At 43.0% G+C, this 23,707-nt stretch overlaps 1 protein-coding gene across 1 annotated transcript in view; it reads right to left on the bottom strand.

Moving 5' to 3' along the window:
• Positions 1 to 23,707, bottom strand: part of LOC145416100 (carboxypeptidase D-like) — an 89,452-nt gene that overhangs the window by 16,012 nt on the left and 49,733 nt on the right. The window contains exons 19-25 of the mRNA XM_080285191.1: positions 20,270 to 20,395; positions 14,748 to 14,856; positions 12,552 to 12,688; positions 11,730 to 11,914; positions 8,995 to 9,177; positions 6,989 to 7,185; positions 325 to 488 (exon numbers count right to left, since the gene is read on the bottom strand). Of these exons, the coding sequence (XP_080141317.1) occupies positions 325 to 488; positions 6,989 to 7,185; positions 8,995 to 9,177; positions 11,730 to 11,914; positions 12,552 to 12,688; positions 14,748 to 14,856; positions 20,270 to 20,395 (1,101 nt within the window). The remainder of the gene's footprint in view (positions 1 to 324; positions 489 to 6,988; positions 7,186 to 8,994; positions 9,178 to 11,729; positions 11,915 to 12,551; positions 12,689 to 14,747; positions 14,857 to 20,269; positions 20,396 to 23,707) is intronic.

Here is a 23,707-nt window from a genome sequence, read left to right as displayed (position 1 = left end):
ATTCCACCCATAGTTGATGATAAACCTGGTTTCATGAGGATGCATTATATCACATGCTTGTGATACTTTTCAGCCAGAAGAGTTACCATATAATTATTCAGATGATCTATCTATCTATCTACAGCCAGATTCCATAATTCCATTAGGAGTGGCCGTCTGACTCTGGGTTTGTTTTATGGGGAGGGATAACAGATTAATATCCTTGGGACATCCTGAGCTATATCAATTACTGAGAATAATACAGTACTGATGATGGATGAATACAGTATTGCCTCCCTCTTGTGTGGTACTTTTTGGAGCTAGTGTACATCCAGCACAACTCACCCCAGAGTCTGGTTTGGGCAAGCTGGGAGCCTTAGTGTTGGAGTAGGGCACACCCACTCCCTCCTGACCGCCTCGCAGGATCAGCACCAGGGTGAACCGATGCTCCTTCATCCATGACTCTATGGCAGAAACTTCAGGTAATTTGGTCTCATCCCTCTCATTATCTGGAAGTAAAGATGAAAGTACTGTATTTGCTGTTAGCCTGAATAACTGCAAAACTTCTTGCTGTTAGCCTAAATATAATACAAAATTACTTGCTGTTGGCCTAAATATAATAGAAAATTGCTTGCTGTTATCCTATACATAATACAATATCAAATGCTGTTAGTCTGTATATACAGTATTGCTTGCTGTTAGTCTGAATAAAGTACAAAACTGCTTGCCGTTAGCCTGAAGAAATACAAATTGTTTTCTGTTAGCCTGCGTCATATACTGAAGTATGTCCATGTCAACCCTTCTCATTTCGCTGGCATATACATATACTGTCATCTCGCCTAAAGTGCAGCTTCGCAAAGCGCGTCTTGCCTAATGTGCGAAGGGGGTCTGACAATAATTAATTATTTAGAAAGTGCGTTTGCTACTTGCAATGTGCGACAGGCATGAAAAATTGAGGCAAATAGGGTATTCTCTCACAACTCGCGAGCATAATTTGTAGCATGCGATGGGTAAGGGTGGGGCGGGTGAGTGTGTGGTGGGGTGCAGCCGATGTGTGTGGTGACCACAGCAGCAAAATGATGACGTAATGTCTGTAGTGTCTGACCTGGACTTTGAGGGCATCTTGCAGTAACAGGCAGCACCTAACCTAATGCAAACTACGATGTGCATTCCATAAAACTGGCCACACAATATTGTGCTTTAAGAGCATTCGTTAATCACTGGCACAATTGCCACCAGGGTTGCCATTTGGTATTTTTCATTACCAAATGTGAGACAATTTGGTAATGAAAAAATCGATCGGTAATCACCCAGAATGATTAATTACCAAAAATTTGATCGGTAATGATTCAGAATGATTAATTACCAAAAATCTGATCAGTAATGATCCAGAATGATTCATTACCAAAAGGATTTTTCACATGTATGAGTGTACCGAGGGTGGAGACATTGGATTATCTTTTTTTTTCTTTTAATGCAAGAAAGAAGGAACCAAAGGCTAAGAGCCAACAAACCATTCTTTTCAAGAAAAAAACAAAACAAAAGAGCGCCCAAACCCCTCCGGTAGTGATGAGAGTGAAAGTGCAGAACAGCTGTTGTGTGTTTTGATTCAGTTTCTGGGGTACGGCCTCGGATACCACAACAACAATTTGCATTATCTACCCTCTATACAGTGTTAGTAAGGTCTTGAATTTTCATAATAAATATACAGTACTACTCTTGTATGTTTCTATTGTAAGTTTTCCTTTTGCATTTTAGTTAGGGGTAGGTATCGGTGAATCAATATACGAAAATTCAGAATCGCCCATAAAGCCATTTTAACATGGGATCCAATGCTTCGCAAAGTGCGAATTTATAAAGTGCGATGTGCTGTGTCACCCATATTCACACACTTTATGCGAGATGACTGTATATACTATATACATATATATATATATATATATATATATATATAGGATGAAGCAGAGAAAGATAGATTTTGGGATGATTTAATACGTGTAGTGGGTGGTATGCGGGATGATGAGGTAGTGGTTTTGGGAGGGGACTTAAATGGTCATGTAGGTGAAGCAGCACAAGGTTACAAAGGAGTGCATGGGGGATGTGCGTATGTTATAAGGAATGCAGAAGGGGAAAGGATACTCGAGTTTGGGGAGGCTACAGACATGATTTTGTGCAACACATATTTTAGGAAAAGAGACAGTAGGTTAATTACATATGAGTCTGGGGGAAATAGCAGTCAGATAGATTATTTTCTGGTTAGGAGGGCCGATAGGAGGTTAGTGAGGGATGTTAAAGTTATAGGAAGTGAGGAGTGTGTGCAGCAGCACAAACTACTGATTTATGATATAGTGCCTAAAGAACAAGTGATGAAAAAGAGGACTTATGTACCTAGGAGGAAAATATGGAAGCTGAAAAACCAAGTAGTAAGGGATGCCCTCTGTAGCGAGTTGAGGAGAGTGGTGGCTGAACAGGGAGCTGTAGACAGAGGCATTAATGAGCAGTAAAATCTCTTGAGAGTTACTGATGTAACATGCGGTTGGACAAGAGGACCACCAAGACATAAAGTAACTTGGTGGTGGGATGAGGGTGTAGAAGCTGCAGTTAAGGAGAAAAGAAGGCTTTTCCGGGAATGGAAGAAGGGTGGTAGCAAAGAGGAATATTTGGCTGCCAAGCGTAGGGCTAGAAGAGAGGTATACAGGGCAAAGTCTGAGTCACAGAGACAATTACTTGATAACCTAAATCATGGGGAAAGGAATAATATATTTAGGGTGGCAGGTCAGGTGAAGAGGGATAATCGGGATATTATAGGTGAGCAGCTTGTGAAGAATGATGAAGGAAGGGTAGTGGTGAACAGTGAGGATATTAAAGATGCATGGAGAGAGCATTATAACCGGTTGTTGAATGATGAGTTTGACTGGGACAGGGAAGGTTTGGAGCCAGCAGATCCAGTGTCTGGCCCTTGGCCTTTGATTGATACTGCTACTGTGAGTGACGCAATAGGCAGGATGAAGGTGGGGAAGGCAGCAGGTGTGTCTGGGTTGACTGCCGAAATGTTGAAGTCCTCAGGCGATATAGGGGTGAGGTTAGTCACTGACCTGATAAATAGGATTATTTATGAGTGTGTTGTACCAGATGATTGGCTAAAGAGTGTAACTGTAAATGTGTATAAAGGGAAGGGTGATGCCCTGGAAAGAGGAAATTATAGAGGTATAAAGCTTTTAGATCAGATAATGAAGGTAATGGAGAGAGTTTTAGAAGGTATGATTAGAAAAAGAGTGAATATTGATGAGATGCAGTTTGGGTTTATGCCAGGTAAGGGGACCACTGATGCCATATTCAATGTTCGACAGCTTCAGGATAAATATATTGGTAGGAGAAGGGATCTTTATTTTGTTTTGGTTGATTTGGAAAAGGCCTTTGACAGAGTCCCTAGAGAGGTGGTGACGTGGGCAATGAGAAAGCTTGGCTTGGAGGAGTGGCTGGTTAGGGTGGTTATGGCCATGTATGTGGGTGCTCACACCCAGGTAAGAGTGAATGGAGATTTGAGTGATGGGTTTTCCATGAATGTTGGTGTGCATCAGGGGTCAGTTTTGAGTCTCATGTTGCTTATCATGGTACTTGAAGCCCTTTCACGTGACTTTAGAAACGGACTCCCGTGGGAGTTGTTGTATGCTGATGATTTGGTGTTGATTGCAGAGAACGAAATGGAGGCGGAGGAAAGGTTTAGGAAGTGGAGAGATGGTATGGGGCAAAAGGGTTTAAGAGTAAATGCAGATAAAACAAAAATGCTGATATCTAGGGTTGGTGGCGGTACTGTCAAAGATGAGGGAGAGTGGCCAAGTGCAGTTTGCTACAAGGGCTTGGGAAGTAATTCCATCTTGTGCGGTGTTTGTGATAAATGGGTGCATAAGAGATGTAGTGGTATCAGAGGTAGACTGCGAGATAATGCTGATTTTATGTGTACAGCGTGCCGGGTGAGCAGGTGGAGATTGTCAGACGTGAAAGAATTGAACTTGCTGGTGAATCTCTTGAGTGTGTGGAAGAGTTTTGTTATTTGGGAGACATATTGTGTGCTGGAGGTGGGGCTGGAGCTAGCTCTGTGGCTAGGGTGAGAAGTGGTTGGAAGAAGTTCAGGGAGCTCTTGCCTCTCCTGACATTGAGAGGGCTCTCCCTACATTTTAAGGAGTCTTTGTATACAGCATGTGTTAGGAGTGTAATGCTGTATGGTAGTGAGACCTGGGCAGTGAAGCAGGAGGATATTCGCCGGCTCAGACGTACAGAAATGACAATGATTAGGTGGATGTGTAGTGCATCCCTGCGTCCAAGAGCTGGGGGGGCTCGGTTCACGATGGAAGAGTTCAGAGGTAGGATGGGACTGGAGTGCATTGGTATTTTGATGAGAAGAGGTAGACTGAGATGGTCTGGACATGTGGAGAGGATGGGGGATGATAATTGGGTGAGGAAGGTGAGATGTGTTAATATTGGGGGTAGGGTTACGAGGGGTAGACCAAGAAAGACATGGGACGAGGTCATTAAGTGTGACCTCAGGGTTAAGGGACTGAACAGGGAGGCTGCAATGGATCGTGCAGCGTGGAGAGCCGCCATTAGGTGACCAAGGCCGACGCATGCAAGCATGTTGGAGCCTTTAAAAAACGAAAACGAAAACGATATATATATATATATATATATACAGTTTATACTGTATACTGTACATAAACAGTATACAGATATACTTCAATATAAGATACCCCTAGATGCAATTCCCCCGCTTAACAATGTAGAAATACCATCCTACCCCACTGAACAATAGCCAAACCCCAGTACAGTAAAAGTCCAATTCTTCGGCATCCAATTCCCCGGCAAATCTGACATTTCGGCAGTTTTGAGAAATAGTCCCATTTACGAAAATCTCTGATCGTTCGGCAGATTTTCCGATATTTTTCGTCCCCTCTACTGCTGGGGACTTCTTCCAGCAGTAGCAGACTCCAATCAACCCCTTCTATTGTACATATGTAAATAAGGAACCTACTATAAGTTTAGGTAAGTGCATGTGAACTTGTAGGCCTACTGTACCATTACGTTTATATACAGTATGTTCACTAATTTCTTTATTTTTCATATTCATGTATAGTACTGTATTCATTACAGTATTGTACAGTATCAAACAGTATACAGTACTCTCTCCAAACACACATTTGTAATGATATGAGTAGTGATGATAATGTTCACCGAAACATATAAGGTACTGAGTGGGTAGGGTTTTTGATAATTCGGCAATTTTGATTTTTCGGCACTTGCCTGGTCCCATAGATGCCGAAAAATAGGACTTCTACTGTATAACTATGGATTATGTTTTTTTTTTTTAACGATTTTTATGGTATTTTTTATAAATTTTGTGTTTTCATTGATTTATAAACTGTTTTTAGACTTAGATACTGTGTTTTTGTCACAGGTGGGGTGAACATTGTCATTCTGGGGTACAATTTAACTAAGTTTAAATTTTTCCAGACATGCTTAACAATTTTCAGATTTTATTTTTGGGTTTAGGTGAGTTATAAACTGCTTTTGGGCTTAGTTAAGCTTGTTTTAAAGCTATTTGGGGTTTAGGTTTGCTAGAAACTTGTTTTTGGACTCATTTGGGTGGGTTTAGGACTTGGTTGGGGGGGGAACCCAAGACTCAAAATCACATCCCTATGCTTTAATGTTAAATCTACTCCAAGATACGATACCCCATCTAATGACGGGTTTTTACCTAACCAACTGCATCGTTAAACCGAGGTATGCCTGTGCCTTGAAGTAAAGATGAGCAATCATTTTAAATGCAAAAAAGAAAGAATCCAAGACTGAAAGCCTGCAAAAAGTTGTCCTTGAAAAAAATAAATAAATAAATAAAAAATAAATACATAAATAAACCCATTCATCCCAAAATGCTGTATCTAGATACATTGCATTTAAGACTGGAAGTCATAGGTAAACTGAGAAAGATAGTGCCAACACTGATCAGTTACACACATGAATGATGGACAGTACTCCAATAGAGAACTGGGCAGAAAAAGCGTGAACTAAGTTGCTAATTACTGCTGCATTCCCATTGTACTGGGGAGGGAATGTAAAGTTGACAAGTCAGAAGTGCAATGATCTGTGAAACAGCGACAGAAAGGGAGAGGGATGCAACACTGAGGCAAAGGGAGAGAGAAGCTGAAGGGAGTCAATATGGGAAGGGGAGCTGATACAGTGAAAAGCCTCTGACTGTATGTTGTGTACAATTGCTTTATAGTGAACCCCTCCCCATAACTGTATTCCATACACAGACATATAAGGCCTATATACAAAGCAAGCAACTGTGCAATATTGTAAAAGTACAGTTCAGCATTTCAAATCTCTAGCAGGCAGATTCTGAAAGGAAATAGCGTCAACATTTGATGATATGTCCCAAGAATGAGAATCATCTTCATCATCATCATCATCATCATCCATATTATTTTTTCCCACCCTAGGATGGGTTACCAGGGTTCACAGAGCTTCTCTCAAGAATAAATAAATAAATGAAAAATTTATATTAGATCTATAAATAAATGACAGAGGCAGGAACGAACCAGTCTGGCCAACCAAACAGACCACACTCTCATTCCCTCACCACTCAAGTCCCTGGAATCAAGGGGAATAATATCAGGTCCCATGAAAGAGAAACCCCAAGGATAGTGAGAGATGAAGGGCTGAGTTATGTGTTATTGAAAATTATGGAATATGCTGAGGGAAAATTTTGGGCAGGTTGAAGAATGGAGAAATTTGAGTTTCTGATGGTTTAAAGATAACAAGGTTTCATTTACCTATCAGAAATAAGAGGCAAATACTGTTAAAAAAAAAAAAAAACGGTGTGCCAAAGAACCATCCAGTGACTGTTGACCATTGTTATAATAGACACTGCAAGAAGCACTCATTCACAAACACACATATTTTCCCCCTCTCTCTCGTTCTCTCTTTGCTACTCTCCAAGCCCATCACCTACCCTCCAGTCCAAAGCCCTTATCCAACTCCTTTCCACTTCCATTATCTGTATTGATCCCTGAGTCGCAGGTGGCCTCCTCGGATGACTTGGGCACGTCGGCAATACTGTCTGGGTTCAGCGTGGGGACCAGGTGTATTTTGGCCCCATCCAGGATCTTGTCTACAACTGCGTCCTGGCCAGAATGCGAGAGTAGGTACCTGGGAATGCGCAGGATAGTTCGTAAATGTACTCCGCTAGAAAATCACTTGGTGCTATCTTATGTGTGGCTCAGTCTCCTGGTGTGGGTGTGAGTGAGGCAATGGGAGTGGTAAATGAATAAATAATGCAGGTTAGTTATATCTTGTTCATTGAAGGGACAGCTCAGTTTCTGGTGTGGGTGGGGTGAAACAGTAGGCGTAGGAAAAGAATAAATGATGCAGGTTAGACACTGATAACTTGCCTAATCTGTCCCCACAACATATGAGAAATTGCCTGCCAGAGTGGGAGAGAAGTGTTATACAATATACGGACAACCCTGGCTTATAACATCATCAGCAGCAGCAGCAGCAACATCATCCAGACCTTTTTTCCCACCTACAGATGGGGTGAAGTAGGATCCAGTGAGCAAAAAAGAACCTGACAGAAGGAGAAACTAACCAAAGTCTGCCCAACTGAACTGGCGACACTCACATTCACTCAACATTCAAGCTCTGGAATGCTGACTCCACCCCACAGATATGAACATCCATAATTACACTCTTCTTACCATCTATGTCATACCACCTAACAGCAACATGATGATCAATTCACTGGGAGAGAAGAGGTGTGCAAAATCATTATCATAAACTCCTTCATACATTACTCTCCAACACAAAATTGGATTCAAAGAAACAACTGACATCTGCAAAGGTGAGCAACAGTGTACCAAAAAACAACATTAACTGCTTCAATCTAATGACGTAACTAAGAGTGTATGTTTAATTCATGCTTGCTCCAGATGATTTATTTAGCACAAGGGTCACTTCATGAGGATAAAGGATTGGATATGGGTGGATGAATGGGTCACTTCAAACCTGAGGTGATCAGGTACAACCTTCATTAATCTGCTCAGTCCAGATGAGGTATTTGTGGAATAACGGCCAACCAACCATAAACAACATTTGGAGGAAAATGTGTCTTAAGATTTTAAAGTTTATATCTCTATAATGGCTGCTCCAGTTTTCTTCGTTAACCCACCAAAAAATCAGTGACTTAATAGGCTATCATAGTATAACTGGTGAACGTATTTATAATCATGATAATAACTAATTATAATGCAATGAATAGGAGGGTAGGGGGGTGGTAGCACCTACTTTTGTATGTTACAAAGCCAAAATCCATCCCATTTTGAAAATTATGATTTAGGTGACATCATTATAGCTATTATATGTGCACAGTAAGCATTAAATCTGAAAAGTATTAGGCATCATATGTTATACTCGCAGACCAAGAAGTGCCTCAATGGCTGAGAGACATTTACCTGCCGGCACTTCTAACTCAACAATGGGTGCATTGTCTGTTGGGTCATCTGAATGCAATGGAATTGATTGCTGGGGGTCCAGACTATGGACTCACCAATGCTAGGAGGGCTAATATTAACTTCTTTGGGGGCACATATGATCTAGGCCAAGAGAACATGCTAGAATCTGTAGATCCATTCTGCCACTTTTGACTGGGTGGCCTTACTTCCATGGAGTGCCTCAGCTGATCCTTCTTAAACTGAACAGAATCACCTCAAGTTAAAAATACAAACTACATTATCAGACATGAGGTTACACCCACTGAGCCTAAGGAATCCTTTTTCATTTCATTCTTGTTATCTCCTGGTAATGTTAATCATCCTACGAGGGACTTTCTTGAACTGAAGGGGTTAGATATACTCCAGTCTTAATAAAGGCCTCAATATAGTGTCTAGTAGCAGCAAGAATAAACAGAAAAGGATGTCACCCATATCTGTCTGTCTGTCTGTCTCTCTCTCTCTCTCTTACTTTGCCAGCTCCAACACCATCTCCTTCCCTGCTCGGTCAGTCTTGCCCAGGCCTCCTATGACTGCAACAGACGGGCGGGCCGGTTTTATCCTATCTTCAAATGCCTTCGGGGTGTTCTTCTCCGCAAGGTCGGTGTTAATCTCCAGGACCAAAATCTGTCGACTCTGGGTGCTGCGGCCAATACTGGTGGTAAAAACAATAACAAATAATTACAGGGTTTAACTGCTGCCACTTCTACTGATGATTACTGCAGCTATTTGAGTGATGCCACTAATTCTTGAAATTGCAGAAGTGTAAATGTGTGTTGAGTACTAATGAATCCCATAAAGGAAGAACAGACATTTTTGAGAAATGAAAGACCAAATTATTATCGATACTGTATCATCATCATCATCATCATCATCCGGACTTCCTTTCCCACCCAAGGGGAGGGGACAAAACTTCATCTAATACTTTTCACCTCTTCTTCTCACTTCCGTCTGCTGGTTAATATTCTTAACCCCTAAAGTACTAATCTCATCGATTGGGCTTTTTGCGCAATTTCTTAAAAGGATGAGCAACACCGATCGTGCAACATCCACAAAAAACTGGCAGCAGCTGGCTCCACCCCAGCTGTGATGCAGATGGCTTCTAACCAATCAGAACTAAGTGTTGGTCACACTGGAAGGGGGACCCAGCCCCGTACCCAGGTGGTGGGGGGGTGTACCCCCAACCTCCCTCTCGCCACGTCCCTCTACCCCTCTATCTTGTTACTACCCTACCTTCCACCGCTCTTACCACCACCACCACCACTCCAACAGCCTCCTCATGCATCCCCCCCCTCCCATGTGGATTCCTCCATGACTGGGGGAGGGTATTTCCCCCCTACTCTCCCTCCATGTCCCCATTCTCCAATGGGGCCCTTCCTTTGTGTCTTGTGGTGGTCTCCTCCCATCCCTCCATCCCCATACTCCCGCTCCTGGCCTTACCACCTCCCACCACCACCCCCAACCCCCCACCCCAACCCCTACCCTCAACCCCACCCCCTAGCACGCAGTATCTTTACCTCCCCAGCCTCGAATAGTGCGTATTTTTTACGCTTTATGCCGCGTGTTTTTGAATCATTAGCTGTAATTCATTCGTGTCTTTGCATACAGATATGCACACCACAATTATTTTAGCTGTCTTTATTCAAAACCCACTCAAAAAAGAAATTTTATTTAATGCTGACGCATGCAAACATGTTGGAGCCTTCAAAAACGAAGAGAAACAAAACAAAAACTAGCTAGATTTGACAGCTCGGAGGGGAGGGGAGGAGGGAGGGGAAAGGGGGAAGGGTAGATTAGGCGAGGGGAGGGAAGGGAAAGGAGGAAAGAGGAGGGGAGGGGAGGGGAGGGAAGGGAAGGGGAGGGAGGGGACTGGAGGTATGGGGAGGGCAGGATAATTTTTACTATTTATCATATTTTAATTGGGGGGTTCATGACCATTTTCCCTAGCTAGATTTGACAGCTCAGTGGGGAGGGGAGGGGGGAGGGGAAGTTAGGAGAGGGGAGGGGAGGGGAGGAAAGAGGAGGGGACGGAAGGGAAGGGGAGGGAGGAGATTGGAGGTATGGAGAGGGGAGAGGAGGGAAGGATAATTTTTATTTATCATATTTATTGGGGGGATTTTGTCACCATTTTATTTTTTTCTAAGCACATTACAATGGTTTATAACATCTATACATACGAAAAAAAATTTATTATGGTGATTTTTGTACGTATTTTTGTGAAGAAACAGGTGCGAGCAGCATATTTTCTTTCTTGCCGAGGCCGTGACAGGTAACTATTATACATTTTGATGGGCCATAGCTCGGTAACTATTGGGTCTAGGAGGCTGGGGTTTGCGTTTTCAGGTATGTAAATTCAAGCTCTATAAATCGGGCATAAAACTTTTAACCTTTGAGAAAGTAAAAAAAAAAAAGGCCTGTTTTTGTATTCTCGGGGGCAGTCGAGGCTGGAGAATTGCTTACCCTAGGGATTAATTATAAAAAAAAAAAAAAAAAAAATCCATAATTGTGAATGGAGGAAAAAAAAAAAACTTAATGAGGTTACTTTTATGTGTGGTAGGTGAGGGTGCTCACCATCCACTCACTCAATGTACTGCTGGTCTCAGGTGCCTGTCCTTTCCTCTCTTCCTTCTTCTTGTCCTTCTTTCCTTCATGCTTTCCTCTTCCTTCTGCCTGTGGGTGACTACACTGAGTGACAAGCCAAATGGTTCCCTGTACACCAGGACACCATTTACTATGTTAGGTGGTAACCATATAACTAAATTATGGCACCTGGTGGTTTAGTGGGTAATTAGGGTGCTCCAATCGGATAGAGCCAGTGAAGGTTTATATTCAAGGGGTCGTTGGGGTTGACTGCTCATGTAATGCCACTCAGGGATGAGTGAGGCTGGTCACTCTCATCTGAATTGTCAGGACCGACTTGCATAGCCCCGGGCTCCTACGCTCCTCATGAGGCAACACAGGATTAGATGATGAAAGAATGAATTAAAACATTATATCAACAAGAGTCTGATTCTCTACTTACTCATGACTTTGTTGGTAAAAATGGTCTATCTCATAATTGACCTATACGGTTATCAGAAATTGTAGCTCCATTATGGCTAGGAATAGGACCCACGCTGATATAGCATTTCTTGTTCAAAAATGATCCCAGAAAAAACAACCGTAAATCAAACAGACACCTTGTATTATCTTCACACTCCAACCCACCTGTACAAGTTTGTGATGGAGGAGTGGTTTGAGGACAGTTTACGCAGCTGGTCCTCGGTGCCATAGTATGAGCGATAGGCCATGCTGGAGGCCTCGAGGGAGTCCAGGATCACGCTGGCTTTGGCTTCCTTTAGGCTCTTCACTTGGAGGGTCACCGTTTTGTTTTCGTAGTCATCTGCCAAGACCTGATGAATGAAAATAGGGTTTAGGTGAGAAGACTATTAGTGTTACTGTTACTATCACAACCAGCTCTCTCTCTCTCTCTCTCTCTCTATTTATCTCTATCTTTGTCTATCTATCTATCTATTTATCTGTCTATCTATCTATCTATCTATCTGTCTATCTATTTATCTATCTGCCTATCTACCTACTGTATCTATTTATTTATCTATCTGTCTATCTCTCTATCTATTTTTTTATCTCTCTCTCTCCCTCTGAAATCTTTCCTAATAAAGATATCATCACTGAGCATACAAATAAAAAATGCTTCTATGCCCCATCATATGATAAGTTCCCCTTCACCTCCTGAATTTGGTTATGAATTTTTTTTTTTTTTATTCCAACCCTCTGAATTTGGTGCATATTATTTAGTTTACATGATTTACTTATTAATTTGTGATGTATTTCTTAACTTTGTGATGTATCAACGGCTTCTTCTAACGTTTTAAATCTGGTGATGTATTTTTTAGCTTAGATGATTTTTTTTTTAAGGTTATTCTAATCCTTTGAATCAACCAAGAAAAAGACCAAAAAAACAGGCCACACATTCATTCATCATTCAAGCCCTTGAAAAAGTAATAATACTAAAAAAAAAATCCAAACCTTAAGTGTATGGTAGCCCGACGGAAGGAGTTTGCGGAAGGTTGCTTGTGGGGTGAGCTGAAGGGGGTGGCCATCCAGTGTCACCTCAGCTGAAATCACTCGCCGACCCTTATCGTCCAACACCTGGCCCGACACACCTGGGATGAGGGAAGGGTTTGAGTCTGGTTAAGATCCAATTGTTCACAGTTACGTCGATCTGTTTGCTTGCCTCCACCTACCATAACTCAATCCAGCCTAGTTTATCCATCCAACCATCATCCAATCCTATGTCGCCCCATGAGGAGCGAAGAAGCCCGGGGCTAGACAAGTTGGTCCTGACATTTAAGATGGGTTAAACTTTCACTCCCTTCACCCTCATGGCCAAAACGAGACTAGGCTTTAAAGGTGTTATGGTTAGAACTCATTCCCCTCTCCTTTGTTTAGTTTACATGGGACTCAATACTGACCCCTGATGCACACCAACATTCACGGAAAACTCATCACTCAAATCTCCATTCACTCTCACCTGGGTGTGAGCACCTACATACATGGCCATAACCACCCTAACCAGCCACCCTCATCCATGAGTGGCATTACATGACCAATAAACCTCAACCACCCCTTGGATATAAACCTACACAGGCTCAACCCAATTGGAGCACCATAATTACCCACTAAACCACCAGGCGCCATAATTTGGTTATATGGTTACCAGCCAGCATAAATGGTTTCCTGGTGTATAGGAAACCATTTGGCTTGTCACTCAGTGTACAGTAGAGTCACCCACAGGCAGAAGGAAGAGGACAGAATGAAGGAAAGGAAGACAGATAAGGATGGAAGGAAAGAAGGATGGAAGAGAGGAAAGGGTAGTCATCTGAGAGCAGCACTACATCGAGTGAGTGGATGGAGAGCACCCCCACCTACCACAAACCAACCTAGTCTAACTTAATCTAACCCACTTTAACCCAAGCCAACCATATAATAACCTAACCTAACATCAATAATGTAAACAACTGTACTCTTCTCTAACCTAAGATAACCTAACAGAATCTAACTCAATTCAACCCAAGGTAATGTAATCTACTCTACCCTACACTACTCTATCTACTCTACTCTAACCTTACTCAAAGAAAACCCAACCTGATGGAGGTTGCTGCTGGTGCCCATCAACATCTCACCTTGATGTAGTGTTCCCTACTCCTTCCTTCACTTTATCTTTCTTTTTCTGTGTCTGTCCTCCTCTCCTTCATCCTGTCACTCTTTATTGCTCTTGTTCCCACTTCAGGTGGATCTGCACTGAGTGACAAGCATGCACTGAGTAACAAGCCTGGGTAATCAGAGAAATCATTTACAATGCTGGGTGGTAACCATATAATCAAATACAGTAACAGGGTGATGCTGAGCCTATAGTGCCCATATTAACTGGGTGGAGAAACAAAGGTGGTGTCCATCCAGGTACCAAACCTCCACACTCTTTTCTGCACCTCACTTTGGTAAGGTGATGTCCACCACAAGGGAACAAGAGTTCACTGCAAGGGATGGCCTTGCAGAAGAAATTATTTGCCTGCAGTAGTAATATTCGTTGTTCCTTAGGCAGTCTGACTAAACAGCCCAGAGTCAAGACCAGGCTTTCCCACAGAGCTCTCAAGGAGTGTATGTTGTGTTGTTGGCGTAGGTGATTGTGTGCAATACAGTCTTGCATAATGTGCTTAACAGTATGGGGTGCTGTGTTGCATCCTGGACAGGCATCAGCGACGCAGTCATCCAGCCTCTTCTGATAACTTACGAGGGCTGGATGATGCCCACAACTCTGCCTGGCCAGGTGGATCATGTCCCTACAAGAGAGATAGGATTCAGAAGGGTGGATATCGGGAGACAGTGCATGCAGCTGCGTGTTGTCTTTAAGTGACTGAATGGAGCAGCGGGTGATTTGAGCATGGATATGCTTCTGGAAGCTGGTCTGAGGCAGGTGAGGGGGGAGAGATGACAGTATTTGTGCATGATATTGTATGCTGGGTGTCGTTCACTGCCATGTAGTGTAGTAGATGGTGTGGGTTTGTGGAGGCTGCGGCAATAATTTGTATGCCTCTCATGTCTAGATGATCCTTGACTTTGAGGACTTTGGTTTCTTGCCTGCAGCTGAAGGGTCTGCTTGACCTGACTGACTAGGGTTGCTCAACAACAGTAACAACAACAACAACTTAAACTTTGATTCACCTTGGTGTGAAGCATGTATGAAGGAGAGGAGAGACTTCAGATTTTCCTGCCAGAGTGTTTTTAGTTCTCGTCCTGGTGGGTAGTTACAACAGCTGACATGTGCTGCCACCTGGGGAGAATACACACAAATACTGAGTCACTGTTGTCATCATCACCATTATCATCATCATCATTTATCATCAACATCTCCAGAAAGCAGGGAAAAAGAAAGATATATGACAGTGGGAGAACTAAGCACAATACCTGCTGGGGAGTAATTAGTTGAACCAAGTGCCAAAAACCAGCTAATTACAGTATTTCCCATCAGTTCCTGGAAAGTGCTGGGAAAACGAAGTGTTGGATGTTTTCGTTTTCGTTTTCGTTTTTAAAGGCTCCAACATGCTTGCATGTGTCGGCCTTGGTCACCTAATGGCGGCTCTCCATGCTGCACGATCCATTGCAGCCTCCCTGTTCAGTCCCTTAACCCTAAGGTCACACTTAATGACCTCGTCCCATGTCTTTCTCGGTCTACCCCTCACAACCCCACCCCCAATATTAACACTTCTCACCTTCCTCACCCAATTATCATCCCCCATCCTCTCCACATGTCCAAACCACCTCAATCTACCTCTCCTCATCACAACACCAATACACTCCAGTCCCATCCTACCTCTCAACTCTTCCATTGTAAACCCAGCCCCTCCAGGCCTTGGACGCAGGGACGCACTGCACATCCACCTAATCATTGTCATTTCTGTACGTCTGAGCTGGCGAATGTCTTCCTCCTTCACTGCCCAGGTCTCACTGCCATACAGCATTACACTCCTAACACATGCTGCATACAAAGACCCCTTAGCACGTAGGGAGAGCCCTCTCAATGTCAGGAGAGGCAAGAGCTCCCTGAACTTCTTCCAACCACTTCTCACCCTAGCCACAGAGCTAGCTCCAGCCCCACCTCCAGCACACAACATGTCTCCCAAATAACAAAACTCTTCCACACACTCAAGAGATTCACCAGCAAGTTCAATTCTTTCACGTCTGACGATCTCCACCTGCTCACCCTGGCACGCCGTACACATAAAATCAGCATTATCTCGCAGTCTACCTCTGATACCACTACATCTCTTATGCACCCATTTATCACACACACTGCACAAGATGGAATTACTTCCCACGCCCTTGTGGCAAACTGCACATGGCCACTCTCCCTCATCTTTGACAGTACCGCCACCAACCCTAGATATCATCACTTTTGTTTTATCTGCATTTACCCTTAAACCCTTTTGCCCCATACCATCTCTCCACTTCCTAAACCTTTCCTCCGCCTCCCTTTCATTTTCTGCAATCAACACGAAATCATCAGCATACAACAACTCCCACGGGAGTCCGTTTCTAAAGTCACGTGAAAGGGCTTCAAGTACCATGATAAACAACATGGGACTCAATACTGACCCCTGATGCACACCAACATTCACGGAAAACTCATCACTCAAATCTCCATTCACTCTCACCTGGGTGTGAGCACCTACATACATGGCCATAACCACCCTAACCAGCCACTCCTCCAAACCAAGCTTTCTCATTGCCCACTTCACCACCTCTCTAGGGACTCTGTCAAAGGCCTTTTCCAAATCAACAAAAACAAAATAAAGATCCCTTCTCCTACCAATATATTTTTCCTGAAGCTGTCGAACAATGAATATGGCATCAGTGGTCCCCCTACCTGGCATAAACCCAAACTGCATCTCATCAATATTCACTCTTTCTCTAATCATACCTTCTAAAACTCTCTCCATTACCTTCATTATCTGATCTAAAAGCTTTATACCTCTATAATTTCCTCTTTCCAGGGCATCACCCTTCCCTTTATACACATTTACAATTATACTCTTCAGCCAATCATCTGGGACAACACACTCATAAATAATCCTGTTTATCAGGTCAGTGACTAAACTCACCCCTATATCTCCTGAGGCCTTCAACATTTCGGCAGTCAACCCAGACACACCTGCTGCCTTCCCCACCCTCATCCTGCCTACTGCCTCACTCACAGTAGCAGTATCAATCAAAGGCCAAGGGCCAGACACTGGATCTGCTGGCTCCAAACCTTCCCTGTCCCAGTCAAACTCCTCATTCAACAACTGGTTATGATGCTCTCTCCATGCATCTTTAATATCCTCACTGTTCACCACTACCCTTCCTTCATCATTCTTCACACACTGCTCACCTATGATATCCCGATTATCCCTCTTCACCTGACCTGCCACCCTAAATATATTTTTCCTTTCCCCATGATTTAGGTTATCAAGTAATTGTCTCTGTGACTCAGACTTTGCCCTGTATACCTCTCTCCTAGCCCTACGCTTGGCAGCCAAATATTCCTCTTTGCTACCACCCTTCTTCCATTCCCGGAAAAGCCTTCTTTTCTCCTTAATTGCAGCTTCTACACCCTCATCCCACCACCAGGTTACTTTATGTCTTGGTGGTCCTCTTGTCCAGCCGCATGTTACATCAGTAACTCTCAAGAAATTGTTCTTGAGGGCTCTGTACTGTTCATTAACACTTCTGTCTACAGCTCCCTGTTCAGCCACCACTCTCCTCAACTCGCTATAGAAGGCATCCCTTACTACTTGGTTTTTCAGCTTCCATATTTTCCTCCTAGGTACATAAGTCCTCTTTTTCATCACTTGTTCTTTAAGCACCATATCACAAATCAGTAGTTTGTGCTGCTGCACACACTCCTCACTTCCTATAACTTTAACATCCCTCACTAACCTCCTATCGGCCCTCCTAACCAGAAAATAATCTATCTGACTGCTATTTCCCCCAGACTCATACGTAATTAACCTACTGTCTCGTTTTCGTTTTTCGTTTTCGTTTTTAAAGGCTCCAACATGCTTGCATGTGTCGGCCTTGGTCACCTAATGGCGGCTCTCCATGCTGCACGATCCAATGCAGCCTCCCTGTTCAGTCCCTTAACCCTAAGGTCACACTTAATGACCTCGTCCCATGTCTTTCTCGGTCTACCCCTCATAACCCCACCCCCAATATTAACACTTCTCACCTTCCTCACCCAACTATCATCCCCCATCCTCTCCACATGTCCAAACCACCTTAATCTCTTTTCCTAAAATATGTGTTGCACACAATCATGTCCGTTGCCTCCCCAAACTCGAGTATCCTTTCCCCTTCTGCATTCCTTAGACCATATGCACATCCCCCACGCACTCCTTCATAACCTTGTGCTGCTTCACCTACATGACCATTTAAGTCCCCTCCCAAAATCACTATCTCATCATCCCGCATACCACCCACTACACGTATTAAATCATCCCAAAATCTATCTTTCTCTGATTCATCCAATCCTGCCTGTGGAGCATATGCCGATATAAACACAGCTATCTTTCTTCCCAACCGAATTTTCACTACCAATATCCTATCGCTTACTCTCAAAACATTCATAACATATTCCACCCATTTCTCCGCAACCATCACACCAACACCTCCATATCCGTCTGTTCCCCCCTGCCAAAACAACTTATAGCAACAGTCCTTCCCAACAATCTTTCTGGCTGATCCACCCCTGTACCGGACTTCCTGCAAACACGCCACATCCACCCACCTCCTACTGAATGCCTCAACGACTTCCCCTGCTCTTCCCCTCAAACTTCCCACATTCCATGAACCCACCCTCATCCCCATGGGTGATTTACTGTCCTCAGGCTTGCTTTGAAACCTTTTTGTTTTGCCATCTTCAGTATTAATAAAGGGGGACAGACACAGCACAGGTCCCACTCACTGCACAATCCCAGGTCCAGGCAATGGATCTGGGACCCCTAGCCCACCAGCTTACCAGTGGCTGTGGTAGTGGCCTCGGGGCACCCTGCCAGGACAGCTGCAGGGACACCCTCCAAGCGCGTCTTGGCACTGCAACTATCCCGCCATTATACACCCACTGATAGGGCAGCCTCCTGGGGCGCTACTCCCAGGTTCGGGCCCCTCTCTATTGGGCGGAAGCGGCAGCCTGGGAACCGCAATGCCCTGTACCCTCTAGCACAGGCCCGAGCCCCATCTCGCCCTGGACCCATGATCTATGCCGGCGGAACCCCCACCACGCCTCCCCCCAGAAGTCCGCCACTAGGTAGCAGGGGCAAAGTTTTCTGGCCGCATGCCCTTGCTGGCGCCAACCCCTGTAACGTAGTGGGATATGTTGTGTGAAATGTAAAGTGCATGTGGTGTAGTGCATAGATAGTTAGAGGAAATGTTTGGGAGAGTATGCTGGTCTACTCTCCATGTTACTGTCACACTGAAAAGGTCAGCAAAGGGGGATGGTTAGATAGCTAGTGAAACAGGAGCTCCAGCTCTCCCTATCACCAGCATTCCCACTCCCCTCGGGAGTACTACCCTGTTCGGCCCGTGCTACAGGGTTTACTGTAGTTCATTAACAATTAATAAAAAAAAAAAATGTCCAAGTCTCAGCTTTGACTTTGACCCTCTTTCTGTGCAGCTGAGTTTCCTGGCTAAGAGCGATGACAATGTGGTTGTACTATATTCAACTTAAAATGGCCCAGACTTTTTCTTTTTTGTAGCATATTTCATGCAGTTCAGAGGCAGAAATGACAATGCTAAGGCTGTACATCCTTTCCATAGCATTACTTCATGATTAGGATGATATTCTACTGCTAATGTATTATTACAACTCACCATTAAAGATGGGGAGAGGACAAATTTTGAAAGCAGAAGTAAAGAGAGAATAGTTACCTTGCCTGTGGCCACAAAAACCTTAATGCAGTCATGAGGAAAAGATCGCCGACACTTCTCTGCTACCTGTGGCAATGGACTGTTAATGAACTACAGTAAACCCTCTATAATTTGGATTAATTGGGAGGGAACCCTATGTCGAATTATCCAAAAATCCGAATTATTGGAGCTCATGCTTGCCCCTATCCCTAAATCACATCCACGCTCACTAAAACATAGCTTTTTCACAAAAACATTGAACAGTACAGTATAAATATTATTACTTTATACTCAAAGAGTGCACAATACAATAAATGAAATAGTGTCAAACCTTGATAATGAAGTCTTGCAACATAGTAGTAGAGTACAGTACACTTAACTGTACTGAAGGTACTGTACAGTTCTTAAAAATTACATTTATTACTACACTTATCACTACAAAAACTGTCCACGTCCATTTATCACTAGAACCCTTTTCGGACTTGTCTCGCATAATTCGAATTTCCATCCAAATTAAAATAATTCGTCTCGTGGTCAAAAAAGTTCCGAATTAACCAATTTCCGAATTATTCGGGTTCAAATTAGAAAGGGTTTACTGTACTGATGTGACAGCATTTGGAGCACACACCTAAACAGTATGAAAAGGAAGGATACTCTCCATTGATTTAAGGAAGTAATGAGAAAATATGTACGATAGGACACAATGCTGATAGAGGAGCATCAAGGAACTTTGCTCACAGCTGTACTGGCCACATAAAATACAGCCTTTAACTTAAATTGAAACCATATCTGTGTGCACCTACCATAAGTGTGCCAGGGAGGTTTGTGTAGGTGTAGTCAAGGAGGGAGTTGGTGTATACGCCCAAAGCCTGGCCATGGAGAACTCCAGTAGGTGCATTGCTGTCCAGGATATGGCACGGGTTCTCATCCTGTATTGGTGAGCATAGTATAGTATTATTATTATTGTTATTATTACTATGATTATTATTATTTTTTCACTCTCATCTTAAATGTCAAGATCAACTGCCTAGCCCCGGGCTCCTACGCTCCTCATGGGGCAATGTAGGATTGGATGATGGATGGATGGATGGATGGATTATTATTATTATTCTATCTATCTATCTATTGCCAGACGCCTCAATCCCGTTTGGGGTGGCCACAAACAAATCGCCTCCAAGTCGCCCTGTCCCCCGCCATTTCACTACCCTGCTCCCAACTCACACATTATCACTGGCATCATTACCATCATAATTATCACCAGCATTATTATTAACAGTAATCATCATCATCAACATTTACATACAGTATTTTTTATCATCATCATTACTATGGCCTACGATGCAGCCCACTTTCTCGCATAAAAATTACACTCAGTCACTAACACCCACAGTAGATAGTTGTCAGTCATAAAACATAATGGAAAAAAACAACACATCAGGTAAGACAGTAAAGACTCGCTAGGCTAACCTACCCTCACACGCAATCCCAGAAGTGTTGCTGTTTCACGCACATATCACTCGTTTATTTCACTTAACAACTGTCAAAAAATACTAGTCATGTGTCATGTTTCTGCTTCTTCAAGATAACATCAAACCACAACTGGGTATCGTTAACAGGATGAGGGTGTTTAAAAAAAAAATTAATACAGAACAGGATGAGGGTGCTTTAAAAAAAAATTATATAGAGGTAGCCAACATCTAGAATACTGTTAAGCAAGAGACGCCTTCACTACCATACCCACACATACAAACAGTGTACAGTCACTCATCATTATGACTTTTGAAATACTGTACTGCAAATTTTTTTCATACAACTTGTCAAGTAAATTTAAGGAAAATGGCAAATCAGATGTATAAGTAGCAATGGGACTTTTAATCAGCAATTTTCCTCTAATTTACTGAGGATTTAGCAAAAATTATGGAAAAAAAAAAGGTACACTCAATCCTCGTAAATCGCAGCAATTTGGGTCTGGACCACTGCCGCGGCTTACAAAATCTGCGGTTTATAAATAATAACTCTTACGTGAAAAATTAATTAGGGTCTGGACTTTGACCAACCACCCCCCAAAGCACCCTATCTACACCTACCTAGGCACCATCAAACACAAACATACAAATTTAGGAATATTCAGTGCATGTGTTTAATAGAAATAAGCAATGTTAAGGGATCTCACCTTAATCCTATGACAATATTGCGAATAAAGTGGGGTGGTGCTGGGATGAACTTAGAACCTCTCAGCACTTGTTCTTCCCAAACTCTTTCGGCAGCTTTGAAAACTTCTCTCCCTTCTCAACATGACAAATGAGTTCCGAACGTTGACTGTACGACAACGGCGGCTGCTTCTTGATGCCATACTGCTTAGAGCGCTTCTTCGGGGGTTCGGGAGGGGCCATGGAAGGTAGGAGGTAGGGGGAAAGTGCACAAAAAAAGGCAAGTAGCTCTCGTACCGCACGGTGATGCTTTGTACTGTGCGGGTTGGCGGGCAGAACAACAACATGGCGGCATTAGTATGCACACTTGCCACCAGGGATGGGTGGTGATTGGTTGTTGGGTCACGGTTATCAAACTGAATGCCGCGGTTTACGATTCTCCTCGGAAAAGGCCCACTTCGGTGCCTAGATCTGCGATTTTCGTGACTTAACTTCGATTTAAGGGTGCCGGCAGTCTGACAGCCACTTTGCCGCAGTTTACGAATCCGTGGTTTATAAACACACGATTTACGAGGATTGAGTGTCCTTATAACATGGACTATCTAAGACTCACACTTTCATCAGCTATGAAGATTCCCTGACACTAATTCCTTTGCGATATACTGTATTCTGCATCTTACACCTTACCATTCTTCTGTATAAAATCATAGCTTATCAAAATCAACATGGACACCACACACACACACAAACAGTTTGGATTCAGAAGTGGAAGGTCATGTGTTTCAAACTTGTTGAGCTTTTACTCAAGAGCGATTGATGTGGTACAGGAGAGAGATGGTTGGGTGGATTGTGTGTACTTAGACTTAGAGAAGGCCTTTGACAAGGTACCTCATAAGAGACTAATGTGGAAACTAGAATATATAGGAGGACTAAAGGGGAAACTTCTGGAATGGATGAGAGACTTTTTGAGAGACAGACAAATGAGGACAGTAATAAAGGAAAAGATGTCTGGATGGAGGGAAGTAACAAGTGGAGTCCCTCAAGGCTCAGTGTTGGAGCCAGTAATGTTCCTGATTTACGTAAATGATATGGTAGATGGAGTGAACAGTTATGCGAGTCTGTTTGCTGATGATGTAAAGATCTTGAGGAAGATAGAGGTTGAGGAGGATTGTAAAATACTGCAGGAGGATTTGGATAGGATACACAATTGGAGCCGGACGTGGGAAATGAAATTTAATGTAAAGAAATGTAAGATATTGGAAATGGGTAAAAGTACCAGGAGACCATCACTGAATTATTTTTTGGGTAATGAATTAATCACAAAAAGGAGAGAAGAGAAAGATTTGGGAGTGCTGGTCCAAGATAGTTTGTCACCAGAAAAGCACATTAACAAGATAGTTGGAGAGACTTATAAGCTCTTGACTAACATAAGAGTAGCATTTCATTATATGGATGAGGAAATGATGAAAAAATTGATAGTGGCCATGATCCGCCCCAGGTTAGAATATGCAGCGGTAGTGTGGTCCCCACACAAAAAGAAAGATATAAACAAGATTGAGAGAATACAAAGAACAGCAACCAAGATGGTCCCCAGTCTGACAGACCTGTCATACAGAGAGAGGCTGGAAAAACTGGATTTGCCTTCGTTAGAGGAAAGGAGAAAGAGGGGAGACATGATTGCGGTGTTCAGGACCATGGTGGGAGTAGATAAAATTGACAAAGTAGATCTGTTTGTATGGGATAAGAGAGCAACAAGAGGACATGGAATGAAATTGAAAAAGTCAAGCTGCTTGAAGGATATCAAGAAATATAGCTTTCCTTACAGAAGTAAAGACTTATGGAATAGCCTGGACAAAGAGATCGTCCAGTCTAAAAACTTAAACGAGTTTAAAGTTAAATTCGACTTATTGAGAAACAGCGACGGAAACCCACGAGCATAGTACATTCCGTGTATATCACAATTAGGTATATTCTTAAATATTTGAAACGACTTAGACAAAGAGGTGGTGCATGAGAAAAACATTCATGTGTGTAAAGGTAGACTTGATAAATGTGGATATGGAGACAGGACAACACGAGCATTGCTCAATT

Source organism: Coenobita brevimanus, chromosome 104 (genome assembly GCF_032717465.1).
Source record: "Coenobita brevimanus isolate Jiangsu-jjx chromosome 104, ASM3271746v2, whole genome shotgun sequence".
Taxonomy (NCBI): domain Eukaryota; kingdom Metazoa; phylum Arthropoda; class Malacostraca; order Decapoda; family Coenobitidae; genus Coenobita; species Coenobita brevimanus.
The sequence above is the reverse complement of the archived record's forward strand: the minus strand, read 5'-3'. Positions and strand labels throughout refer to the sequence as shown.